This window comes from Phalangium opilio, unplaced genomic scaffold (assembly GCF_054372755.1).
Source record: "Phalangium opilio isolate 3A_F unplaced genomic scaffold, DU_Popi_V2 ptg000038l_1, whole genome shotgun sequence".
In the NCBI taxonomy this organism is placed as follows: domain Eukaryota; kingdom Metazoa; phylum Arthropoda; class Arachnida; order Opiliones; family Phalangiidae; genus Phalangium; species Phalangium opilio.
In genome coordinates, this window is record NW_028324161.1 from 73,246 (window position 1) to 97,001 (window position 23,756).

Genomic DNA, 23,756 nt, shown 5'->3' on the forward strand with positions numbered 1-23,756 from the left:
GAAACACCATACCGTCCAAAAACATGACCATAAAAGTCTATTTCCGACTGGCGGAAAGCGCATTTTTCTGAATTAAGCGTGACGTTGTGGTCGGACAGCCTTTGGAGGACTTTTTCCAGTGCCTCGTCATGGTCAGTCAAGTTTTTTCCAAAAACTAAAAGATCATCCGAGACATTTAGAGCGCCGTCGATGTTCTGGATGATGCAATGGATAACGTGATGAAAGATTTCGGCTGCCGAGCTTATTCCAAAACTCAGTCGTTTGTACCGAAAGAGGCCGCGATGCGTACTGAAGGTGGTGATATCTCGGGACGATTCATCTAGTAGTAACTGATGGTAACCTTTGTTAAGGTCTAATTTTGAGAAGACTGTGGATCCATTCAGTTTGTGAATCACATCTTCGATTGTGGGCATTACGTGACGGACTCGAATGATTGCGGTATTCGGGATTCTCATGTCGACACAGAGGCGTAATCGGATATTGCTGTCAGAGTTCTGTTCAGACGGTGGTCGCTTGACAATCAAAACTGCTGGAGAAACCCATGTACTTTGTCCAGTGACGGGTTCAATGATATCGTCTTGCTGGAGCTGGGTTAACTCTGCTTCTAGAGCTTCTCTTAGGTGAAAAGGAATCCTTCGATGCGGTTGGGTTACTGGTGTAATAGACTCATCTATGGCCAGCTTAATCTTGACATTTTTTATGAGTCCAATGCCGTGAAATAGCTTTGGGTATTTGTCAATAATATCTCTCGCAATCATGGAGTTGAGAGTGTGCTTCACTCTACCAGGTGGATTGATAAGTTGTAGATCACGCAGGCTATGATAACCTAGGATGGAAGGTGAGGAGCTTCCTTGATCACTGGTAACGTGAAAGCATCCGTGGGCCTGTCGGTTTAACATCTTAATGTCGGTGTGAAATTTGCCGATTAATTTGAGAGGCGTGTCTGAGCCATACGGAAATATCTGTAGCGAAGATGGAGACAATGATGGCTTGTCTTTCAGCGTGTGATAGCTTTGTAGGTTTAACAGGTTTACACTGGCACCTGTGTCCATCAGGAGGGTGACAGCCGTATTTCCGAGCGTAACGTCGACCAGTGGTAACTGTTGGTGAGTTAGTTTTTTAACATCATTCAGGGGGAGTATAGGTCACGTGATATATTCTAGCTGTTATTTCCGGTTCCAAGATTGATAAGATTTTTGAGTTCTGCTAGACTGCTAAGTTAGTTGCCAACAAGCTCTCGCGATGTTCAGTTCGTTTTATATAACTCTAATAAATTAATTATGTTTGATTCCGCTGCGTACTTCTTTTAATAATACGGAAAAACCTTTACATGGTAGCAGAGCGTGGTTAATCCTGGACAGTACACAAACAGAGCAAAGAAGTGAAGATGCGAACACACAAACATTTGCTAGAGTGTGTGATTCAGTTCATTTAGAAAGTGCTATGATTGAAAAAGAAGGTGCTAAAACATTAATTAATGAATTAAGAGAAAAATTAGTGGAGAAGGAAAACCTTATTTTGAGTTACCAAAATGAAATGCAAGAAAAAGTAACTAACTTAAACGCCATATATGATGAGTTAAAAATGAAAAGTTTTTCGGAGTATTGCTTTGCGGGTAACAATGAAAAAGTTAAATTTTACACAGGTTTAGAATCCTACGAATATCTAATAGAAATTTTTGACGAAGTTAAAAGTTATCTATTTCAAAATTCGAAACTTTCAACTTTTCAACAATTGATTCTAACTCTGATGAAGTTGAGGCTAGGTTTGAAGAACAGGGATTTAGCTTATCGTTTTTACGTATCAGAAAGGACAGCGGGAAGGGTTTTCTACAATACCTTGGATGCTTTATCAAAACGCCTGGCTAGATACATTTATTGGCCCGAAAGGCACATTTTGCGAGCAACAATGCCTATGTGCTTTCGCGAACATTTTGATTCAAATGTTGCCGTAATAATTGATTGCTTTGAAATATTTACGGAAAAGCCATCTAGTGTAGTGGGACAGGCAGAAACCTGGTCTAATTACAAGCATCACAACACAGTCAAATATCTTATTGGTATTACTCCTCAAGGAACTGTCGCTTTTTTATCAAAAGGGTGGGGAGGTCGCGTTAGCGATAAGCATCTTACGGAAAACTGTAATTTCCTAGAAAAGTTGTTGCCAGGAGATATAGTTTTAGCAGATAGAGGCTTTAACATCCAGGATTCAGTTGGTCTTTACTATGCTACGGTAAAACTGCCAGCCTTCACCAAAAATAAGGCTCAATTAGATCCAAAAGCTATAGAAGATACAAGGAAAATAGCTAATGTTCGTATTCATGTCGAAAGAGTAATTGGTCATCTACGTCAAAAAATTTCTATTTTGCATAACAAAATACCGGTTGAACTTCTGCATGGTGCCCCAGAGTAGGATTTAGCAAGCATTGATAAAATAACTGTAGTTGCGTGTGCCCTTGTAAATCTTTGCCCGTCGGTTGTTCCATTAGAATAATTAAGTTTTTTAATTAAATTTTTAATTAAAAAAAGAACCATAAATGTACTCTTGATTTTCAAAAAATCAAAATAAGATAATAATTTTTGAAAACAAATAAGATAATAATTTTTGAAACCAAATAAGATAATTTTTGAAAACAAATGGAAATTTATTTTTCTCAATAAAAACAACCAGAACCATTACTTACAAAGAGTGTAATTAAAAACCATAAATGACTTTATCGTCTACGTTTTTTACATGGTTGATGAGTTTTACTGCAATCAGGGCAGTACCATTTTTTTTTCTTGGGCGGAATTACTATTTTCAAGCATTTAATATGGAACCATTGTATTTTACAATTTTCATTATCACATCCGATCATTTTTGATCCGTCATCTCTTCCTCTACAAAAGCACCATATTTCATACTTATCTTGTTTTTGATTATAATCTATTTTTTTAGGGCTGAGAATGTTTGAGTTGTTTATTTTATCTACTGTATGAGTTTGAACATTATTGGTAATTTTATAAGTTGGACTTAAAATATTATTTGATGGACTTGTTATGGTTGAACTGGAATGGTTTTTATTTTGGTGGATGATGGATTTTTTGGGAATTTTCCCTTGACTAGTGATCGGGATTGTATCACAGTTTTTGAGTGGTTTTTGAACGATGCCTTGACTAGTGATTGGGATTGTATCACAGTTTTTGAGTGGTTTTTGAACGATGCCTTGACTAGTGATTGGGATTGTATCACAGTTTTTTAGTGGGCTTTGAACGATGCCTTGACTAGTGATTGGGATTGTATCACATTTTTTTAGTGGGTTTTGAACGATGCCTTGACTAGTGATTGGGATTGTATCACAGTTTTTGAGAGGTTTGTGAATGATGCCTTGACTTGTAGTGTCTTCAAGGGGTTTTGTTTCACATGTATTAGAAAGGCTGCCTTGAGGTTGTTTAGTGTAGCCTGATGTACACTGAGTGTTTGTAGTTTTAAGTGCTGCTCGAGAAAAAATTTTTCCTAATAATTCCGGAAATATGGCTACTTTGAAAAATGTTTCACTCTTTTGAACGTTTGATTTCCAAAATTGTGTATCTGGAAGAATTCTTTCTACGTGGCAATCAATTTTTGTCCAAACGCAAAAATCAGCATAAAGGGCATCAGCGAGAAATATTTGAGCTTGAACTTGGTAATAGTAAGCATGATTCTTCCGCAATCTGTGCCCTGCATCCGTAAGCTCCAAACATGAATTACTAGATTTTTCCTTGAAAGATTTACTTCTTAAACTGAAAGGACACTTGACTTCGAGAACTCCTTTACCGCAACAGTTACAAAAAATCATACCATCAGGAGATGCTCCTAGATAAGGGTAACTTTTATTCAGGATCAAACCAGAGGACAACATCGCAAAATTAACGTGCTTATTCTGCGTTAGCTCAATATAAATCTTTTTAGCTTCTTCTTCTTTTTCCAAACCCCATTTGGTGGCTTCAGTGGAGAAACAGCGACTAGCTGGATAGCATATATCTTTTAATAAAGAAATGGAAGGAATGGATGCATTGGAACAGCAAGCACGTTTGAAATTCGATGCAGTTATCCTTCCTGCACGTTGACGTTGCCAAAGTTGGCTTTTTGACTGTAGTTTTGTCTCGCGTTCAACTCTAGCGATTTGGTGCTCTTCGAGATCAATATTTATTTTTTCGCTCTCAATCAACAGTTCATTGAATGTAAGCACTTCGTTTTGTTCTGAATACAGATCTGGCAAATAAATTGGATATTTCTTGTTTAGACATTTCGGTATGAAATTTTTGTAAAAATCTGACAGAATGCGGAATATTGCAGCTCTGGAATCCTTTTCAAAAAGTCTTTGATTTCTTGAATTAAATTCTACCAAATCCATGCTTGGAATTTCCTTTTGCTTCTTAATATTGCTTTTTGAATTAATCGAATTTAAATTTGTACCACTTATTGCACATTCTAAAGTTTGGTCTAGAAGCTTTTGTTTTGCTTTGGCGGAGTTCAAATTTAAGTCTACCACTGGACCGTAGTTCACTTCTTTCATAGTAGGGACCTTCCAGTACGCTAACTTCCCAGTGACGGTTGCCACTTCCCTGTAGCGGACCGCATACTCCACATAAAACAGAAGAGCAGCAACATGAGTGCAACACTCATCCAGTCCAGCCATACACGTACAATGACCAGACTGGATGACACCATCCTTATTAGAGATTATCCACGTTTTCAGTGGAGTCTCGCGCAATCTTTGCGAATGTAAAACCTAAAAAAAATAGAGCTGTTGCTTTGTTTTTGTATATATATAGCTATAAAAAGAACTTGAAACTTACCCTGCATTTCACCACAACGTTCTTTGACTTATCAATTACTTTAATTGCGACATTTTGCACAAAACCACAAACAAATTGATTATAAGCGTCCAAGCTTTTATAGTTTTTTAATTGCGCATGTGTGAATGCAGAAATTCCCGAAATTAAATAGTTATAAATATCAGGGAAGGCAATCGGCGGTAGATATTCAAAGTTAGAGCTTAGGTCTTGGTTTTTAACGACACATTTACACTCGCTTTTTTTTAATTTATACGGGTCTAAGCCAAACTTTAGATCCTAGCTTTGACTTTTCCGCTTTATCCATGATAAGGATGGAAAAAAACATACCATAATGGCCGACGTAAATAAAAGTATAAAAATATAGGTGGCGTTCCTTTTCAAAATACGTTTTAGATGACGTCAATATTTCAAACCCCTTTTTTCCCCTCTACTGCCAAGTCCCTATATAGACGGCGATGTCCGCCGATGCCTGCCGATGCCTGCCGAAAGCGCTGTGTATAGAGAAATTTCGGTTGAGAGGGGGAGTGAACTGTGTATCCCCTACGTTAGGGGCAACTTTGTACTAGAGAATACTATTTGCCCCCGGAAGGGAAGGGGAGGGGGGATATAGAGGGTTATGACGTTGCTGTATATGGGAAAGAAATTACTCTATAAATTCCCGTAAGCCCTGGCGCCCAATTTAGTGAGTAGAATTTCATTAAATGCCCTAATTTTACGTCCTTCAATTGAATTTGATAAAATTTCACTTCGGAAGTTCAATTAATACTTTTACAACAAGTAATACAACACTGTTTTTTAAAAATAAACGCGAATGCGAAGCAAATAAGGCAAAAGGAATGGTTAAAAGTACTGCACTGCCCCCAAACATTCTTTCTACGCATGCTCACCTCTCGAAATTTTTCCCCCCCTTTTCACCCCCGCTCTACCGGTGAAAAGGTCTATAAACTAGATATCACTTCTTGCTGTGCAAGAGTTGTTTTCTTAAATAGACGACTTTCTTTTTACCACGAAGTTACTGATGCCGTAAATTAAAGCTTAATTTCTGGCCGAAAGTTTTAATTAAACCGTGGTCTTTAGACACGGTTCGCTCACACATTGCCTTAATATAGCTCAAACTCACAATCGTAAACAAAATCTGAAGGAATGGGTGGTCTTGTGTTGTGTATTGTATACCTCTAATGAATGTTACTCTTCACTGTAACTGTGACAAACCTAAATTCACTTAAAAATAAATACTTAGAAATATTTCAGTCGACCATGAAGGATTGCACTTGTTCGGGACTAAGACTGCGTCTAACTTTTTTGAAGGTGATGGTTTCGTTAAACGCGTATTTATTTATATTAATTTGTATTGAAATTTGATTTTGTATTAGAGTTTTTACCTTCAAATCGTTAAAAGTTTACCTAGTGGTCAACCAATTCTGGATGGAATCGAATCAAATCTTTTAAATAGCCTGGCCAGCACAATTAACTTTACGTGAGATATTTCTACCAGTTATTAGACTTCAGATGTTTCACGTTAGAATTTAATATTTTTAAAGATACGATCTTTACGAGACTAAGCATGGACGTCATGGAACAATGCTACCAAATAAATCCTGGACTGGAGATGTCGGACAACTAGCTTCTGAAGTGAGTAATTGTTCATAATATTAAAGGCAATAGACCATTTCGATGTAACTGAGTGGGAAGGACACGGGGGTAAAACTTTGCCTTCCTTCTCGCTTTTTGTAAAATCGTCTGCTATTTTACACTCTAAGTTGCCTGGTCTCCTTGTGCAAATGGTATGACTCCTACTTGCGTGTAAACTATGCATACTGAGTGTTGCCTACCCCCGTTATTACATCGAAAAGGGGTATAATTCTATAACTTTTTAAAATATCTTGTAGAAGGCCGACTTTGGCCTTGCGGGTCTTTCAGTAACTGAGGATAGAAGAAATGTCATTGATTTCAGTGTCCCCTACATCCAAGACACGTCGAACTTCTTCGTAGGTGTTGAAAACGTAACTAGATCAGAAGCACAGCCCACTCGATCACGCAAGTTGCACGCGCTATAGAAGCCCGTCCAAAGAATTCAAAACCCATGAGAATCGAGAGGGTGTAGTGGAAAAGCTAGTAAAAACATGAACGAGTCTCGATTTTTGAGACAAAAAGCACTGAAATGTTAGGGGGAATTGTCGAGTTGATGAACAAACTTTTATAGGAAAGTGAAAAATGTAAGCTCTAGCTTCCTGATTTTTTTACTATTTGTAAATTAAAGTACACTAAAAATTTAGAAAATATTTTGAAAGGCTTAGGACTAATAGTTATTTTTCTAAAAATTATCAAACTTTCAGTTTGTGGTTTTTTCAACTCTGGATGACTTCTAGCCATTTTAAAACGCGGGGGGCAAATTTTTCAAGGCTGTCATTTGGAAGTTAGAGGGCGCCCATACCTTGGCGCGAAAAATTGAGGAGAAAAACCAGTAAAAACTAGACAAAACCGGTTTAAATCGGTATTAAACGCCGCACTTTGCCGCCTTTTTCTGAATTTCTAGTCCGACAAGCGCGAAGTCCGAAGAGCCTTTTTTTGCTCTGCGGTGCGGCGATGCCTAGAAGGATTCTCTCTTTAAGGATAAGTATTTAAAATTTAACTAGATGATAATAATAATTAATATTTCTCACAGTCTGAGTCTTTAGATCTAACACCATTAAATGAAAATATGCCTTCCTGTTGTGTTCCGTTTTGTACCTCCAAAAAAGCAAGTAAATCATTGTGCTTTCACAAGTTTTCAGTAAATGAAGACTTGCGATAACTTTGGATCAAAAATATACGTAGAAAAGACGTGAACCTTTCCTCTACTTCGGGAATGGTTTGTAGTATACATTTCAAAGAAACGGATTATTTGGAAGGTAAGTTTTGTAAATATAAAGCTGTTTTTTGGCGTGTATTAAAATACAATTATTTTAGGTCTTAAAATACGAAAACTTGTACCTAATGCGGTACCATCTATTTTTCCTGGCTTTCCTAAATATTTGATTCCGAAAGAAATTAATCCTAGGAGTAGAAGGGAAAGGTCCTCATCGGAACCACCTTGCAAAAGGAAATACCGCAGTAGATCTCGAAGTGAAGATTACCATCCTGATTTGGCATGTTCATCCAGCCAAACAGATGCAACAAGTAACGAAATGACCAGTTCTTGCAGCCAAACAGACAAAACCACCAGTGATTTGGCAACTTCATCCAGCCAAACTGATGAAACCCCCAGTGATTTGGCAACTTCATCCAGCCAAACTGATGAGACCATTAAGGAAATCACAACTAGTCAAACTACAACTGATATAGTTGTTACAGCCAATTCTATTTTGACTCTCCAACCTAACAATGAACTCGAATCTAATGTGTCACATGATGTTTGTCCTCCACAGACATCGGAGGATATTTTGAGAAGAAACGTGAGAAACCTTACATCTAAAGCTTGGCGGCAAGACAAGAAATTGCAAGAGCTTCAAGAAAAACTAACAGACGCACAATGCGAACTAAGACAGTACCAGCAAGGCGCTTTCAAGAAGGTCAAACGAATTATCGAAGAAGCTGATGAAGGTTGTGGAGAAGCTTCTTTCCTCTTGGACCTTATTTACAACTTTCAGAAGAAAAGGCCTTCTTGGAATTTGGAAGTAGTTCGACAGTGTGCTGTTTGGAATTTCACCTCACCAAAAGGTTATAACCATCCAAAGAAATCTGGATTTCTAACTCTTCCTTCGAAAAGTACACTTAAAAGGTATACTGGTGGAGTTGATGGGGAGACTGGTTGTACCAAGTTGGTGAAGGAACGCCTTGAAGCAGAAGCAAAACGTCTAGAACCCAAGAAATATTTGTATCACTGATCATTGACGAAATGGCAATAAACCCAAACTAGTTTATGACAAGCGCATTGATAGAGTGTTTGGGTTGAAAGACTTAAAGAAACCACCAGCAGAGGCCTCTTCAAATTTGTCAATGGATGACATTGATGAGTGTCTAAGTGAAAGGCCAAAGGAACCTGTAGTCGCAAATCAGCTCCTGTGCTTTGTGATTAATGGTCTTTCTACATCATACACAATACCAGTTGCTTATTTTTTTACCAGACAGACCACTGGGGAAGACTTGTATCGCCTAGTTATAATGGTCATTAAGGATGTTGAAGAATGTGGATTTTCAATTGTGAGAGTGGTCACTGACAATGCCAAGACAAACGTGGCCATGATGCGCCGAATGAGCAGTGGCCCTCGTTGCAAACTGGAATGTAACATTCAGCATCCTAATGATGAAACCAGGCGACTTATTTTAAGCTTTGACCCAAGTCACATCTTAAAGAACCTTAGAAATAGATTCATGGACATTGAAACAGATGATGATTCTTCACTGATATCAAAAATATATAGACCAACCATAAAGTTTAGCACACAACCCATTCCTAAGCTCTGGCTTTGATATCCATGTAAAATAAGAAGCTTGTAGGGTGGACGTTTGCACCCCCTCTGTTCCACCAATAAGCTCCCACTTTCATTGCGTCACCTGAACAGTCAACGGACATCTAAAAGTAGTTTTGCGACGGTAGCGGCGCGGTCCGAGGAAAAACGTAAACACGATCAGATCGTCTGCTATTTTTTAAAAAATTGCGGGAAAATTACTCTAATGAGCGGGAGCTGGGCGCCCAAGGCTTAAGTTGATTTGAATTTTAATCTTTGGTAAGTTTTGTTTTCATTCTTAATAATATAAAATTTAGACAGTCGATGTTTTTAAAGTAGTAATTCTGTATATAAATACTGATCAAATATTATAATCAGTTTTTGAGATGCCTCGGAAGAAAACCGCGGAACAGATGGCCCTTTCGGCTTTAAAGCCAAAAAACCAAAGCACGCAGTATAACTTTTATGTGAAGGAATGCGGTACTGTTGGTGTACAAACAATGATGAACATTCCCATCCTTAAATTAAACACCAAGGACAAATCTAGCCAAACAGATAACAAAGTGATGGCTGAAATCGGAGTTGGAAATGAAATCCAATTCCAACCAAAGACGTGCATCGGAACTCAAACTAACAGCCTCAGTGTTTGTAGTACTGAAATGCAAACTGAAAATTACAGCCCAGCCACTAGTATCGTCTCTGAAACCCAAACTGAGATATTCGGAAGCTACGTGCCTCCTGAAAAATGGGAGGAAATAAACATTTTGGTTAAGGCTCGTGGCAATGGAAACATTATGCATTCTCATTCGCGAAAAAGAAGGCTTAATGAAAGTCAAACATGTACAAGACAGCAGATAACAGCCATGTTCCAAGAACTGGAGACCCAAGAACACAACCGGGAAGTACCCCCTGAAGGTATTGCACCCAAACAGTTAGCTTTAGTGAAGGAACGGGGAAGACCAATTTCACCCTTACCAGCTTTGAAGTTTTACTTCCAAAGCGTCAATACAAGTAAATAAACTTTTTATGAGATTAATTTTCAAACAATTGAAAATAAATAAAATGAAAATTTTTATCTTAATTTAGGTGATTTATGTTTTAAAGAAATTACGAATCATGATCATGAAATTGTAGTACATATTGAAGTAATAAGAAGCAATGGACTGATAGGAGTCTCGACGTATTATGATTATCCAACCAAATTAATGTTTTCTTCAAATGGAAAAGTTGCAGTTCTGACACTATTCAAACCTACAACCGAATTTGAATTTTTCAACAAAGACACCAAATTGTTAAATTTAGATGTAGTTAAAATGGTTTTACGGGAGTTAGACGAAGACTGTGTGTTTTGCCCAGGATTAACAAAGGTACGAATATTAATCATCGCTAAGTGTCAAAACATATACTTAGTTTTATTAATAATATAACTCATGTGACAGGATGAATTGGGGACTCTAAAGGACACAAAAAAACTAAAAAAACATCATGTTCCTTTTGAACGTATTCAGTCGAAGGAATGCTTAGTTTGGTTCAAGCCACCAACTAATGCAACAAAAGATAAACTTCTACAACAAACATATCAATGTTCAAAATGCCGTGCTCTAAAATGGTTTGAATTTAGCCCTAATTTACTCATAAGTGTGCAACTTTGTCTTAAATATAAACATTTTTACTTTTACATCTTGTATTTAAGGTATATCAAAGGTCGTTCTAAGAAGATGGATCAAGTAACTCCAAAAACAAAATTGAAAAGACAAGCTGCGAGTTCTAAATGTCGAATTGGCGTTCTAACTCCAAAATCCAAGAATAAGCGAATCCTACAAAACAAGCAAAATCGATTTAAATTAACCCAAAAAATTAAGCACCTTGAAAACAAAATTAAAGAAACTAGTCTCGAATTAAATGAAAATCAGGACAAGAATATGTCTGAAGTTCTAAATGAAATAAACACTGAAGGAAAGGAAGATTTAAACGAAATTTTCAAATTGGCGATGAAGAAGAATAAAATTGTTGGATTGGCGTTAAAGAAAGCTTGGCAGATGAATAGTAAGAGAGACTGCGAGAATGGCTTTCTAAATAATCAAGAAAAATGCATTAAAGGATCAAATGGAAATAGATGGAGCCCACTGACTTATAGAATAGCATTAGCGGTGTATTCACGTTCCCCAGCAGCTTATGAAGCCCTTAACAGCTTTGATATTTTGAAACTACCAAGTGCTCACACTTTGCGCGATAAAATTCGACAATATCCAAGTAACAGTGGCATTGATTATGTTCATCTTCAAAAAGAGTCAGAAAGATTTGATAATTTTGTCAACGACCATCCTGAATACAATAAGCCCCCAAAAGAAGGAGCGCTAATTTTTGATGAGGTCAAAATTATCGGTAAACTGATGTGGAACTCGAAAAATGGTGAATTTGTTGGATGCGCCATAGATTCCACCAATTTTGCTTCTATGGAAGACCTCTTCAAATGTAAAACTACTTCAGAACTGCTGGAAGCAGAGTATGCTTTGCAATATTTATGGCGGTGTACTACCACGAAATTTGATGTTATTGGCCCCTATTTTATGTTTGAAAAACCAGCGTCACACGCAGCAATTTCGAGTTGCACACTTAAGTGTATTTTTGCATTCCATAATGTTGGTTTTGAAGTAGGACTGTTAGTTTGTGATGGAGGAAGTGCCAATATGACCGCGATGAGGAAAAGTCTTGGAATAACTAGAGCGCAATCACCTTCGGTGAATGAAGATGGATCTCTGGATTTTCGTTTTAGTACAAAATTTAGAAATCCTCTCCATAAAGAGTCCTGGATATATTGGATTGTATGTCCTACCCACCAACTGAAAAACATGATTAATGCGTTGCACAACTCCCAAATAGACGGGACCAGAGATTTCTCAAAAAGTGGTGTTCGGTTTGGTTGGACTCAAATAAAAGACATGAAGAAGCGGGAGGATCATCGCGTTGATTCTGATGAATTGGTACAGGTGAAAGGCCTTCTGAAGTCCTATGTTGATCGAGATTCTTGGACGAAGTTGAACATGACACCTGCTAGTATTATGCAACAAATGCCAGTTCTAGGCGAACTATACAATTATGCAAATCCCATGTTTGAAGCTAAGCCTGTCGACCGCTCAGAAGTAATGGCCTGCTATGACTATCTCAGAGCATGTCATGATATTTTTGAGGAAGGGTTGCTTTCTCATAAGCCTGTATATTGTTTGGACTCTGATCCTATGAAATCCATGTTTAAGGGTCTTAAATATTTTGAAGAATGGGCCACTGAACGGATTAATGAAGATGCAAACGTTTCCATGACAAACAATCCAAAATTTTTGGCACGGCAAACCTGGGAGCTGCTGAGAGTTTCGGTTTATGGGTTTGCAGACTACATTAAAGATTTCACAACTAGGCACCCTAAGCGTTATGTTTTCCCCGTAAGGATTAATGGTTCGGCGGTGGAAACAATATTTAGTCAAATGAAATATGTAACCGCTGGCAAACTCACTAGCCTAAACTACAGTAGTGCCCGTAGGGCTCTGTTAATTAAAGGATGTACCAAAACTTCGCAAAATGCTGAGGCGTCCTATCGCAAAGTTGGATTGGATATTTGTGAGAAATAAAAGTGTGACAAGTATAACAAAACATTTGTCTTTAATTTGGTTTTTGCCTTTAATTCTGAAATTGTACCATTTTCTTCTTAAAATGAAACTTGACAAGGCTTTCTTGGGTTTATAATTAAACTTAGGAACAACAGTGTAGACTATCAAGCCCTGGGCTCATCTTTTTTCAATTGGCTTTTTAACTTTAACATTAATACTGAAATTCTACTATTTACTCCTTAAAGGCTTGCTTTGGTTTATAATAAAACTTATCAACTTAGGTACAACAGTGTTTAAAATCACAGCTCTTAGCTCATCTTAAAGTTCTTAATCATATTCAAAATCTGCACAAATCCTTTTTCTAATAAGTCTTCCTCTTTTTGAGATTCTTGAACTATTAGCCAACTTTGGTGTTATTGCTATATTTTTGGCTTCTTCTGTTAAAGGTGTTGCCAGTGGACTGTTCACTGTGAGTGATTCTTCACTCTTCGTTCGTTTTGAGGGGGGACTAGAATTTATATTTTCGGTTTTCTTAGAATACCTCTTCTTTGGGGCCTTATTTGTAGCTTTGAAAAAATTTACAGTCGTTGCTTTCACTTTAGCCGACTTTACTGCCTTGTTTTTTCGCATACCATACAGCATGCAACGAAGATTCTGGCCTCCTTGTCCTCTGTGCCCTTTTCTTTCATTTCTTCTTCTCGCTGCAGACCTAATAAAGTCCGCGATCTTTGCATGCATTATTTTTCTTTGAAAAATAAGCCTAAATTTTTCCAGATCATCTTCTTGAAACCCATGATCAATAACGGCAGGTATATCTTTCACTGCTTCATGAAATTGAACTTTTAATGACTCATCATTTCTCACTCTTGCTGTTGTTTCTTCTATAACAAACCATTACATTTTAGATACAATCTAAATAAAAAATAATATTAATAAATCAACCTACTTATTGATTTTCCCGGAACAGTGGAAAACCTAAATTTCCTATACGTATCAACTATAATTTTGCAAATTTTGTTTACATATGGGATTAGTTTTACATCAGCAACAAATAAACCCCCGTTGTTTATTGCTTCCAATGCTGGTGGTATGTCTTTCTGCAATAATTTTCTGTTGCGGAGGGAAAGGCTAATTTTATAGAAGGTATGGGCTTGATCCCTCTGTTGAGCAGTTAAAGGTTTCTTCCCTCTCTTAAGTCTTTTCACAACTTGCATCCCATCCTTGTTGACTGACCACATTTCACCCATAGCTCCACCAATTAGTCGATTCATAGTATAAAGTCTGTCTGACCGTAAATGTCTGGTTTTACATCTTTTTGCCTGATCATCAGGAATATTTAGATCATAGGGGCGTTCAAACTTTCTAGGATTATTAATGGCGGTAGCTTTTTCTAAATTAGTTTCTCTATTAATGCTAGCTTTTGCGTCTAAAACTTTCCAGGAAAACCAGTGCACTAATTTTGTCAGTTCTGACATATATTCTTCGGCGAGAACGATAACAGGATCTGGTTTTTCATTCTTAAATAATAAACTGTGAAGCCAATTGTTCCAATCGTACAAGAAAGAAGAATATCCGCACGTTTCTGACTCATACTTTTTCCAAAGCAAATTGTACTGGGTACACATATCCTCTAGTAATTCCTTTAAACTACCATTTGTTTTCATGTACTCAACTGCAGCTTTTAGCTTTCCAAATTTATCAGTAACGAAAATGTCATCGTTTTCATAATTATTCAATAATTTGAGTAAGTCCAAGGAACTATCATCACACATTTTGCTTATCTTATTAATTTATCACAGCTTCAGAATCGCGAAAGTGAAATGTAAAGAAACATGAAGGAAGAAGAAGAAAAAAACAACGCTTTGACTAGGCCTTTGCAACCTTAAGCGGCCGATGAAACTTCTTACACTTTTGGTGGAACTATATTTTGTAACCAACTCACTCATGTACCTTGTGTATAACTACGCAAATGTAATACTGCGCAGCGGCGAACCACCTTACTTTCCCTCCTACCACAGATGGGGGTCGGTACACCGAGGGGTTTATTATTTTTCATGTTGAGTGCTAGCGGCCCAGTGCTAAACTTTATGGTTGGTCTATATATTTTTGCTGATATCTGGAAAATTCGTAATTCAACTTTACGAACTTCAAAAAAACGAAACGGTCAAGCCAGTTAGACGTTTGACACGAAAACATGTTTATCCATCTAACTTTGAGAAAATGAATGTCCAGAGAGCAGTTGACATATTTTCTACACCAGTCATCGCTGCCATTGAATACCTGTGCACGCATAGCAACAGTCACCCGCAAGCGTACAAATTTAGAAAGGCTGGACCTACTATCGAGTACATTAAAATGGTGCAAAAGTGGTTCGATTTGCACAACATCTGCAATAAGAGGCACTGTTACCAATCTCGTAATGACAACAAAGCACCATTCACCACCATTGATGACGAGAGGCTGGAGTGGCTCCAAACCACTTTTTTACAATACATTAACGACATTCAATTTGATAAACAGAAATTCTTTTTTACAACAGAAACTTTCGAGGCATTTAAGGTCACCACCGAGTCGACTGTCGCTTGTGTTGGCTATCTTCTCGAGCAAGGTTTACACTACGTTTTGACCAGGAAGCTAACGAGTGACAATGTTGAGCTCTTTTTCTCTAAACTTCGATCTATGTCAGGTGGAAATGACATGCTTGATGCCAGAGCAACCCTGTTTAGTCTGGAAAACATTTTGAAAAAAGGGAAAATTAACGCTTCTTCCAGCGGAGCAAATGTTCAAGCTGAAGATTTCCCAGAACATCCTCAACTTTCTAACACCGATTTTCATGACCAAATAACTACGTCAGGTACAGTATTAGAACCAAAACTTCCCTTAAACGTTATTTCCATTCTAGATGAGCTATCAGAACTCCCAGCTCCGCAGAGAGCAACACTAAACCTGGCTAGTGTTGCTGGATTAGCGGGATACATTATCAGATTGATGGAAGAAAGGAAATTTTGTGGCTTTTGCCAATTAAACATATCTGAACCACGTCTTCGAACACCTCTGCTTGACCTGATAAGAAGCACAGATCAGGGTGAACTTCGCTATCCAAGCCCAGCATTTGTCTCGCTGATATCCACAGTGGTATCTTTCGTAGACAGAGCAGTACCGCATTTGCAAAGCGCTCCTCACATCCGCGCCAATATAACAACAATTTTGGAGTAAAAAATCCAACGTTCACCAGTCCTTCTGTGTGAGTTTAATGATCATGGGGAGCATCCTTTGCTAGTTGCCAAACTCATTTGCGAAAAGCTTGTGCCCATTTTAATTGACAATATTTCTCGAAAAACATCAGAGAAATACGAGAAAACCAAAGAACTCGTCTCAAAACCACTATCAAGAAAAATTCATAAAGTGTAATCTTTCACTTAGGCCATGTAAAAACAGACTTTAATAAAATATTTTTGCGTTTGTGGTTTTTATTTAATAATCCTTTTGTTTCTCAACCAACAGGTGAAAAATTCGAAGCACCTTAATTTTTAGTTCTTGGTTTTTCACTTATTTGCCAATTAATTGTAGCCATTAGTTAATTGATACAATAAATAAATAACACCTTTATTTGCCTTAAATACCATATTTTATTCAAAACACTTTTAATTTTTCAAATAAATAATTTTTCCTTCCAATACTTGTAGTTCTTGCTTTTCACTTACTTGCCAATTAATTGTAACCATTAGTTAATTGAAATAAATAACACATTTAACTTAAAGACCATGATATTTGATTCAAAACACTTCAGTTTTTCAAATAAATAATTTTTTCCCCCAATACTTGTAGTTCTTGTATTTCAGTCACATATTTCACAAATAGTTTTAACGACTAATTAATTGTAATAATAAATAAAATATAAGACCTTAAATACAGAATTTTGATGAAGAACATATCAGCGGCGAGGGGGAAGACACTTGAGAACTCAGGTGTACAATATGACTTGAACTCAATGTACTGTCAAAGCTGAACTCTGAGTTCCGAAGGATTTGAACTTTATGCACTGTCAAAGCTGAACTCTTTTGAACTCGGGTGTACACTGTGGTATATTCGGAACTGAACTGATTGGAACTGTATAGATTAACATGTGAACTTTGCCCTAACTAGAACTGTATATAAGGCAACCCGACTATGATTACGGCACTCGGATGAACGCTTTTAACTATGTAATAACGACTCGTAACTTAACGAATAAAGTAACTCTTAAGTCAGAACTAGATTGTGCAGATTAATCTACGAAACACAACATGGTGTCAGAAGTGGGGTAGTTATACGGATACTGGTTTGCTGTTCTCTACGCCGAGGCTTAGAACATTTTTGTTGCAATTGGGACGCCATGGCTGCGCCGCACAACTTACCTACGACAACCTCGTTTCAAGTCACTCCGCCGGAGTCTTTTTCATTTGGATGTCCCAACGAATGGCCTTCTTGGAAGAGGCGGTTTGAACGCTTTCGTAAAGCCTCTGGCCTAAGCTCTAAAGATGAAGACGAGCAAGTCAATGCACTTATCTATATTATGGGTGATAAAGCTGATGATATTTTTCATTCCTTTGGACTTTCGGCTGCCGACGAGAAGAACTATGGTACAGTCTTAGCCAAATTCGAGAAGCATTTCATCATACGTCGTAACGTAATTTATGAACGAGCCAAGTTTAATACACGTACCCAGAAGGAAGGCGAACAAGCCGATGAATTCATCACTGCAGTATACGCAGCCGCTGAACACTGTCAATACGGCGCTCTCAAGGAGGAACTCATACGCGACCGCATAGTGGTCGGCATTCGAAACAAGTCTTTATCCGAGCGTCTACAAGACGACGAGAAACTTACACTCGAACAAGCCATTCAGAGAGTACGCAGTGCCGAAGACCGCCAACGGGAGCAAATGGAACTAGGAGACACTGCCCCGCAAACACATCAATTAGACTACGTGGCCAATCAGTCCCGGAAACCAGCCCAGTACCGTAGCCGAGGTCGTCAAAGGAGATCAGACTTCACCAAGCATGGGGTTTTTAGCGCTTTTCATCCCAGTCCGAATAGATGTCATTCTTGTGGTAGTAGACGCCCCCATCAGCGAGAAAAATGCCCGGCCATGAACGCCACATGTTTTAAATGCGAAAAATCTGGACATTTCGCTTCAGTATGCCGGAGCTCCCCTACTTACCAGGAAGGCGAAATCGAAGCCGGAGATACACTGTTTTTGGGATCTATCACGAGCTCGCTGGCAGATTCAGGACACGATGCTTATCTGAATTCGACCACGTCCCACCTAGCACCAACGGTCTCTCCTCGCAAATGGATGCTAGAACTTCGTGTCAACCGGTTACCAGTTGTCTTTAAAATCGACACCGGTGCGGATGTCAGCGCCATTTCCCTGCAATCGTATGAAGCTAACATGACGCACCTACCTCTGCTTCCGTCCGACCGACGTCTCTTCGGCCCAGGAAGAATCCAGTTAAAGGTACCCGGCAGACTGAAGGTCACGCTTGCCTACAAGCACACAAAAGTCGAAACCTATCTGTACGTCATCGAAAATCTACAGACGCCCCTATTGGGTCTAACGGATAGTCAGGCTCTATCCGTGATCAAGGTACTTGAAGCCGTCTCGTCAGAATTACCTACGGATAGCTCACCCGTCAATCCACTTAAAGAATTTCCTGCACTCTTCAATGGTTTGGGTAAAATGAAAACCGAATATAATATCAGCTTGACCCAAGATGCTGTTCCATATGCGTTAACGACCCCACGACGGATTCCAATTCCTCTTATGAGACAAGTAAAGACAGAGTTGGATCACATGATCAAGCGTGGCGTTATATCAAAGGTGGAAGGACCAACAGATTGGTGTGCGCCTATGGTCATTGTAAGGAAAAAGACGCCACCTGGAGCCGATGGATCGAAAGCAACTGCCGACAACGACTCCTCCGTTAAAGAACCCGCTATCCGCATTTGCGTGGACTTCACCAACCTGAATAAATTCATCCGCCGCGAACGTTTTCAACTGCCCGCCGTGGATCACATACTTGGCCAAATCGCAGGTGCTACGGTATTTTCTAAACTGGATGCGAACTGCGGATACTGGCAAGTACCCTTGGATCGCCAATCTGCAATTCTAACGACATTCATCACACCATTCGGGAGATACTACTTTAATCGTCTTCCGTTTGGACTGAGTTCCGCGTCGGAACATTTTCAACGTCAGATCTACGCCATCCTCGAAGGAATACCGGGTACCGTCAACCTGCAGGACGATGTCCTGGCGTTTGGAAAAACCCACGAGGACCACAACCGCTCCTTACGGCAGACGCTGCGCCTTCTACAGGAGGCAGGGGTCACATTGAACATTAACAAATGCGAATTTGCCGTGACACGGATTAAGTTCGTGGGCCACATGATCGACAAAACCGGTATTAGTCCTGATCCGGATAAAGTCAGGGCCATCACGAATTTCAAACAACCTCAAAACGTCCCGGAACTCCGAAGATTCCTTGGAATGACGAACTACCTGGGGAAGTTCATTCCCCGTATGTCAGATGTCATACGCCCATTGAACGCACTGCTGAGTAACAAGAATCAATGGATATGGTCTTCCTCTCATCAGACAGCCTTTTCGGAGATAAAAACCATCCTATCCACGATGCCAATTCTTGCCCCGTACGATCCCATGAAAAAGACCATCTTATCTGCAGATGCCTCATCTTTTGGAATTGGTGCCGTCCTACAACAACAACAGCAGGATGGCAGTCTAAGAGTCGTTGCATATGGATCTAGAACACTAAGCGCTGCAGAACAGAAATACGCCCAGATTGAAAAGGAAGCACTGGCTATGACATGGGCATGTCAACGTTTCGAAGATTACGTAGTAGGGATTAAAATCTCCATCGAGACCGACCATAAACCATTGGTCACGATAATGCAAACCAAACCTCTCGATGAGTTGTCTCCTCGTCTACAGCGCTTTCGCATTCGCCTAATGCGCTACGATTACATTGTTCAGTACGTTCCAGGTAAACAACTCATCGTGGCCGATACACTATCTCGAGGACCTCTACCTGAATTCGACACAAACGAGTTGGAAATGGATGCCGCAGCCCATGTACAGCTGATAACGTCAAGCATGCCAATATCCGATATCCGCTTGGCAGAGCTATGGGAGGCTCAAGCAAACGACAACACTTGCCAGCAACTTCGTTCTCTAGTCGAAAAAGGGTGGCCAAAATCGGCGACTAACATGGACCGTGGCCTCCTTAAATACTATCCACATCGCGATGACATCACTAGTCAACATGGCATTCTCATGAAAGGACCGAGAATCATCATCCCAGAAATCCTACGGCCGGACACGTTAGAAAGGATACATCATGGCCATCAAGGGATTGCCAAGTGTAGAGCTCGGGCCCGGTCAGCAGTATGGTGGCCTGGAATATCTAGGGACATCGAGGAAAAACTCCAGAACTGCACTACGTGCATCAAAGAAGCTAGTAACATGCATGAGCCGCTGATTCCATGCGAGTTCCCTGATCGGCCATGGAAAAACCTCGCTTCGGATTTATTTTTCCACCAAGGCAAATGGTATCTCCTCGTGACTGATGCATACTCAAGATTTTTCGAGATACGCGTGCTGAGAGACCTCACGGCCAAAACTACCATTGCCAATATGAAAAATATCTTTGCCACTCATGGGATACCGGAGATAGTCAGAAGCGATAATGGTCCTCAGTTTCGGTCCGAATTCCAGCAGTTTGCCAAGTCCTATGGCTTTAGTCACGTTACGTCAAGTCCCAGATTCGCCCAGAGCAACGGATGCGCGGAGGCGGCCGTTAAAATTGCAAAGCGACTACTAAAGAAGAACGAAGATCCTGCATTAGCGCTATTGTCCTATCGTTCTACTCCACTGTTAAACGGATATTCGCCCGCAGAACTACTTATGGGACGGAAACTCAGGACCACTGTACTCATTCCAGAAGCCCAATTACGACCGTGCATTCCTCCAAAAGCTTTGGTTAAACAACGCGAAGATCATTATCGACAGAAGCAAAAGGAAAATTACGATCGACGTCATCGCGCCAGAACATTGCCGACATTTCAAGATCGAGACAAGGTCTGGATAACCGACTTGAGGACCGAAGGGGTTATTAAGAGTACGTCAGGGGAACCTAGATCCTACTGGGTCGCTACCCCTTTAGGGGTGGTACGGAGAAATCGCTATCATTTAATTTCGATGCCTTCAAACGCCGATAAAACGTATGCGACTACTGTTCCAGCCGTACCATCGCCGCCGACTACTGTTCCAGCCATACCATCGCCGCCGACTACTGTTCCAGCCATACCATCGCCGCCGACTACTGTTCCAGCCATACCATCGCCGCCGACTACTGTTCCAGCCATACCATCGCCGCCGACTACTGTTCCAGCCATACCATCGCCGCCGACTACTGTTCCAGCCATACCATCGCCGCCGACTACTGTTCCAGCCATACCATCGCCGCCGACTACTGTTCCAGCCATACCATCGCCGCCGACTACTGTTCCAGCCATACCATCGCCGCCGACTACTGTTCCAGCCATACCATCGCCGCCGACTACTGTTCCAGCCATACCATCGCCGCCGACTACTGTTCCAGCCATACCATCGCCGCCGACTACTGTTCCAGCCATACCATCGCCGCCGACTACTGTTCCAGCCATACCATCGCCGCCGACTACTGTTCCAGCCATACCATCGCCGCCGACTACTGTTCCAGCCATACCATCGCCGCCGACTACTGTTCCAGCCATACCATCGCCGCCGACCAATGTTCCAGCCATACCATCGCCACCGACCAATGTTCCAGCCATACCATCGCCGCCGACCAATGTTCCAGCCATACCATCGCCGCCGACCAATGTTCCAGCCATACCATCGCCGCCGACCAATGTTCCAGCCATACCATCGCCGCCGACCAATGTTCCAGCCATACCATCGCCGCCGACCAATGTTCCAGCCATACCATCGCCGTCGACCAATGTTCCAGCCATACCATCGCCGCCGACCAATGTTCCAGCCATACCATCGCCGCCGACCAATGTTCCAGCCATACCATCGCCGCCGACCAATGTTCCAGCCATACCATCGCCGCCGACCAATGTTCCAGCCCTACCTTCGACGCCGATCAATGTTCCAGCCCTACCATCGACGCCGACCACTGTTCCAGCATCAGGCCCATTGTCATCTATTGTTCCGGTATCTATTGCGCTGCCACCCGCCTTCCCTCCAGCTGCAACCAAACACAAAAGCAGTCCAGACAAGCGAAGTAGATTCCAGTCCTCCAATCTCAATCAGGGCCAAGCCGTCAGAACTCGATTTGGACGTCAAGTCAAAACGATTCAGAAACTTAATTTGTGAAACTAGATTCTTGTGTGTATATAAAAAAAAAAAAAAAAAATGCTGGGAGAAAGATGTGGTATATTCGGAACTGAACTGATTTGAACTGTATAGATTAAAGCCGCATTTTCATAGAAGCTAGAAATTGCGTTCTCGCTTCCCGCTTGGCGAGTAGCGTGTTGCTGTAACGGTTTCAAACTCTCGCGCTAGAAAAACACAGCTCGTTCTCGCAATTCATTTCTCGCTGACGCGTTTTCATTGAAGACGGTAAACTTGAAGTTTTTAACCTTTGCGCCCTCTACCGTCAAAAACTAAAAGTAGTTAGTACTACAATTGATCTTAAGACTCTCCTCTGAAGTAACAACGTTTCAAGGCAAAAGCAACGACAACAGTAGGCCAAGACGAAATTTATAGGCCTGATTATTTTGGTAAGCAACTTCCTCCCACAACGTTTCGTTGATCTCCCTATTTCTATAATCTTTCAACTTTCGGTCGATATACCTTCTCTAATTATTATGCAACTAATAATTGTCTCCTTCTTAAATCTTTTTATTTATTTCCATTTCGTGTTAAACCTTTTCTTTTAAAGGGATGATGAAGTGGAAAATCATGTGAGTTTTATCTGTTCCTCTCCTAATTATAAGACCAATCTGCATAGAGAAACATCCAAGAAATAACACTGAATGATTTTAAATTTACAATTAGGCCACGTCAAGAAAACCCCACTTTGTTTATGTCCTTATGATTCGTTAAAAATGCATCACGTGGCAGCAGCATCTCGCTTCTCGCTAAGCGGGACGCTAGAAATATCTGTCTCAGACAGATCGGAGCTAGCGTCATTTTCTCGCTCTAGTTTGTCATTTTCTGGCTTCTAGTATATGCTTCCAGCGTAAATGAAAATGCCAAAGCTAGAAGCAAGATTGAGTTCTAGCGGCATTTTCTCGCTCTCGCGCGTTTTTTTCACGCTTCTAGCTTCTATGAAAATGCGGCTTTACATGTGAACTTTGCCCTAACTAGAACTGTATATAAGGCAACCCGACTATGATTACGGCACTCGGATGAACGCTTTTAACTATGTAATAACGACTCGTAACTTAACGAATAAAGTAACTCTTAAGTCAGAACTAGATTGGGCAGATTAATCTACGAAACACAACATACACAGAGATTTAGAGCGTCTACCCCCTCGATCAGCGGGATTGTTTGGGCCTAGTGTTTATTTTTTCACTGAAAAATTATTCACGCTCGAAACTTCACAATTTGTAGGACTTTAGAAAACGTTACTACGCACCTCTTCCTAAAATTTCACGACATTTGATCCACAATAAGCGAAATTACGCCCATTTTACTCCAAAAAACGGCATTTTCCCCATAGACATAATGCTAATTCTTAGACTGCTTTGACGAACGTTATCGAATGGGCCTAGTGTTTATTTTTTTACTGAAAAACTATTCACTCTTGAAACTTGAAAATTTGTAGGACTTTAGAAAACGTTAC

At 40.1% G+C, this 23,756-nt stretch overlaps 5 protein-coding genes and 1 pseudogene across 6 annotated transcripts; 5 read left to right on the forward strand and 1 right to left on the reverse strand.

The window, feature by feature from the left end:
- Nucleotides 1–1,443: 1,443 nt before the first annotated feature.
- Nucleotides 1,444–2,412, forward strand: LOC149681514 (uncharacterized). The gene has a single exon (XM_089834184.1). It carries the CDS (start codon nucleotides 1,444–1,446, stop codon nucleotides 2,410–2,412), a length of 969 nt encoding a protein of 322 aa, XP_089690310.1.
- Nucleotides 2,413–5,440: 3,028 nt separating this feature from the next.
- LOC149681515 (putative glutamate receptor) lies at nucleotides 5,441–7,198 on the forward strand. Its single transcript, XM_089834218.1, has 4 exons — nucleotides 5,441–6,128; nucleotides 6,194–6,297; nucleotides 6,362–6,452; nucleotides 6,710–7,198. Exons 1-4 carry the CDS (start codon nucleotides 6,003–6,005, stop codon nucleotides 6,875–6,877), a joined length of 489 nt encoding a protein of 162 aa, XP_089690344.1. The 5' UTR covers nucleotides 5,441–6,002; the 3' UTR covers nucleotides 6,878–7,198.
- A 323-nt stretch (nucleotides 7,199–7,521) lies between these two features.
- Nucleotides 7,522–16,540, forward strand: LOC149681516 (uncharacterized; annotated as a pseudogene). The gene is made up of 3 exons (XR_016365433.1): nucleotides 7,522–7,711; nucleotides 7,770–9,265; nucleotides 14,940–16,540. The product of XR_016365433.1 is annotated as an uncharacterized LOC149681516 (transcript).
- Nucleotides 9,282–12,898, forward strand: LOC149681517 (uncharacterized). Its single transcript, XM_089834216.1, has 5 exons — nucleotides 9,282–9,529; nucleotides 9,629–10,261; nucleotides 10,337–10,617; nucleotides 10,690–10,859; nucleotides 10,944–12,898. The coding sequence occupies exons 2-5, from the start codon at nucleotides 9,637–9,639 to the stop codon at nucleotides 12,874–12,876; spliced, it is 3,009 nt and encodes a 1,002-aa protein (XP_089690342.1). The 5' UTR covers nucleotides 9,282–9,529; nucleotides 9,629–9,636; the 3' UTR covers nucleotides 12,877–12,898.
- On the reverse strand, nucleotides 13,019–14,696 carry LOC149681518 (uncharacterized). Its single transcript, XM_089834217.1, has 2 exons — nucleotides 13,802–14,696; nucleotides 13,019–13,736 (listed from the first exon to the last, which is right to left on the reverse strand). The coding sequence occupies exons 1-2, from the start codon at nucleotides 14,625–14,627 to the stop codon at nucleotides 13,183–13,185; spliced, it is 1,380 nt and encodes a 459-aa protein (XP_089690343.1). The 5' UTR covers nucleotides 14,628–14,696; the 3' UTR covers nucleotides 13,019–13,182.
- Nucleotides 16,541–16,659: 119 nt separating the features above from the next.
- On the forward strand, nucleotides 16,660–22,279 carry LOC149681519 (uncharacterized). Its single transcript, XM_089834185.1, has one exon. The coding sequence runs from the start codon at nucleotides 17,231–17,233 to the stop codon at nucleotides 22,277–22,279; it is 5,049 nt and encodes a 1,682-aa protein (XP_089690311.1). The 5' UTR covers nucleotides 16,660–17,230.
- The last annotated feature ends 1,477 nt before the right edge of the window (nucleotides 22,280–23,756 follow it).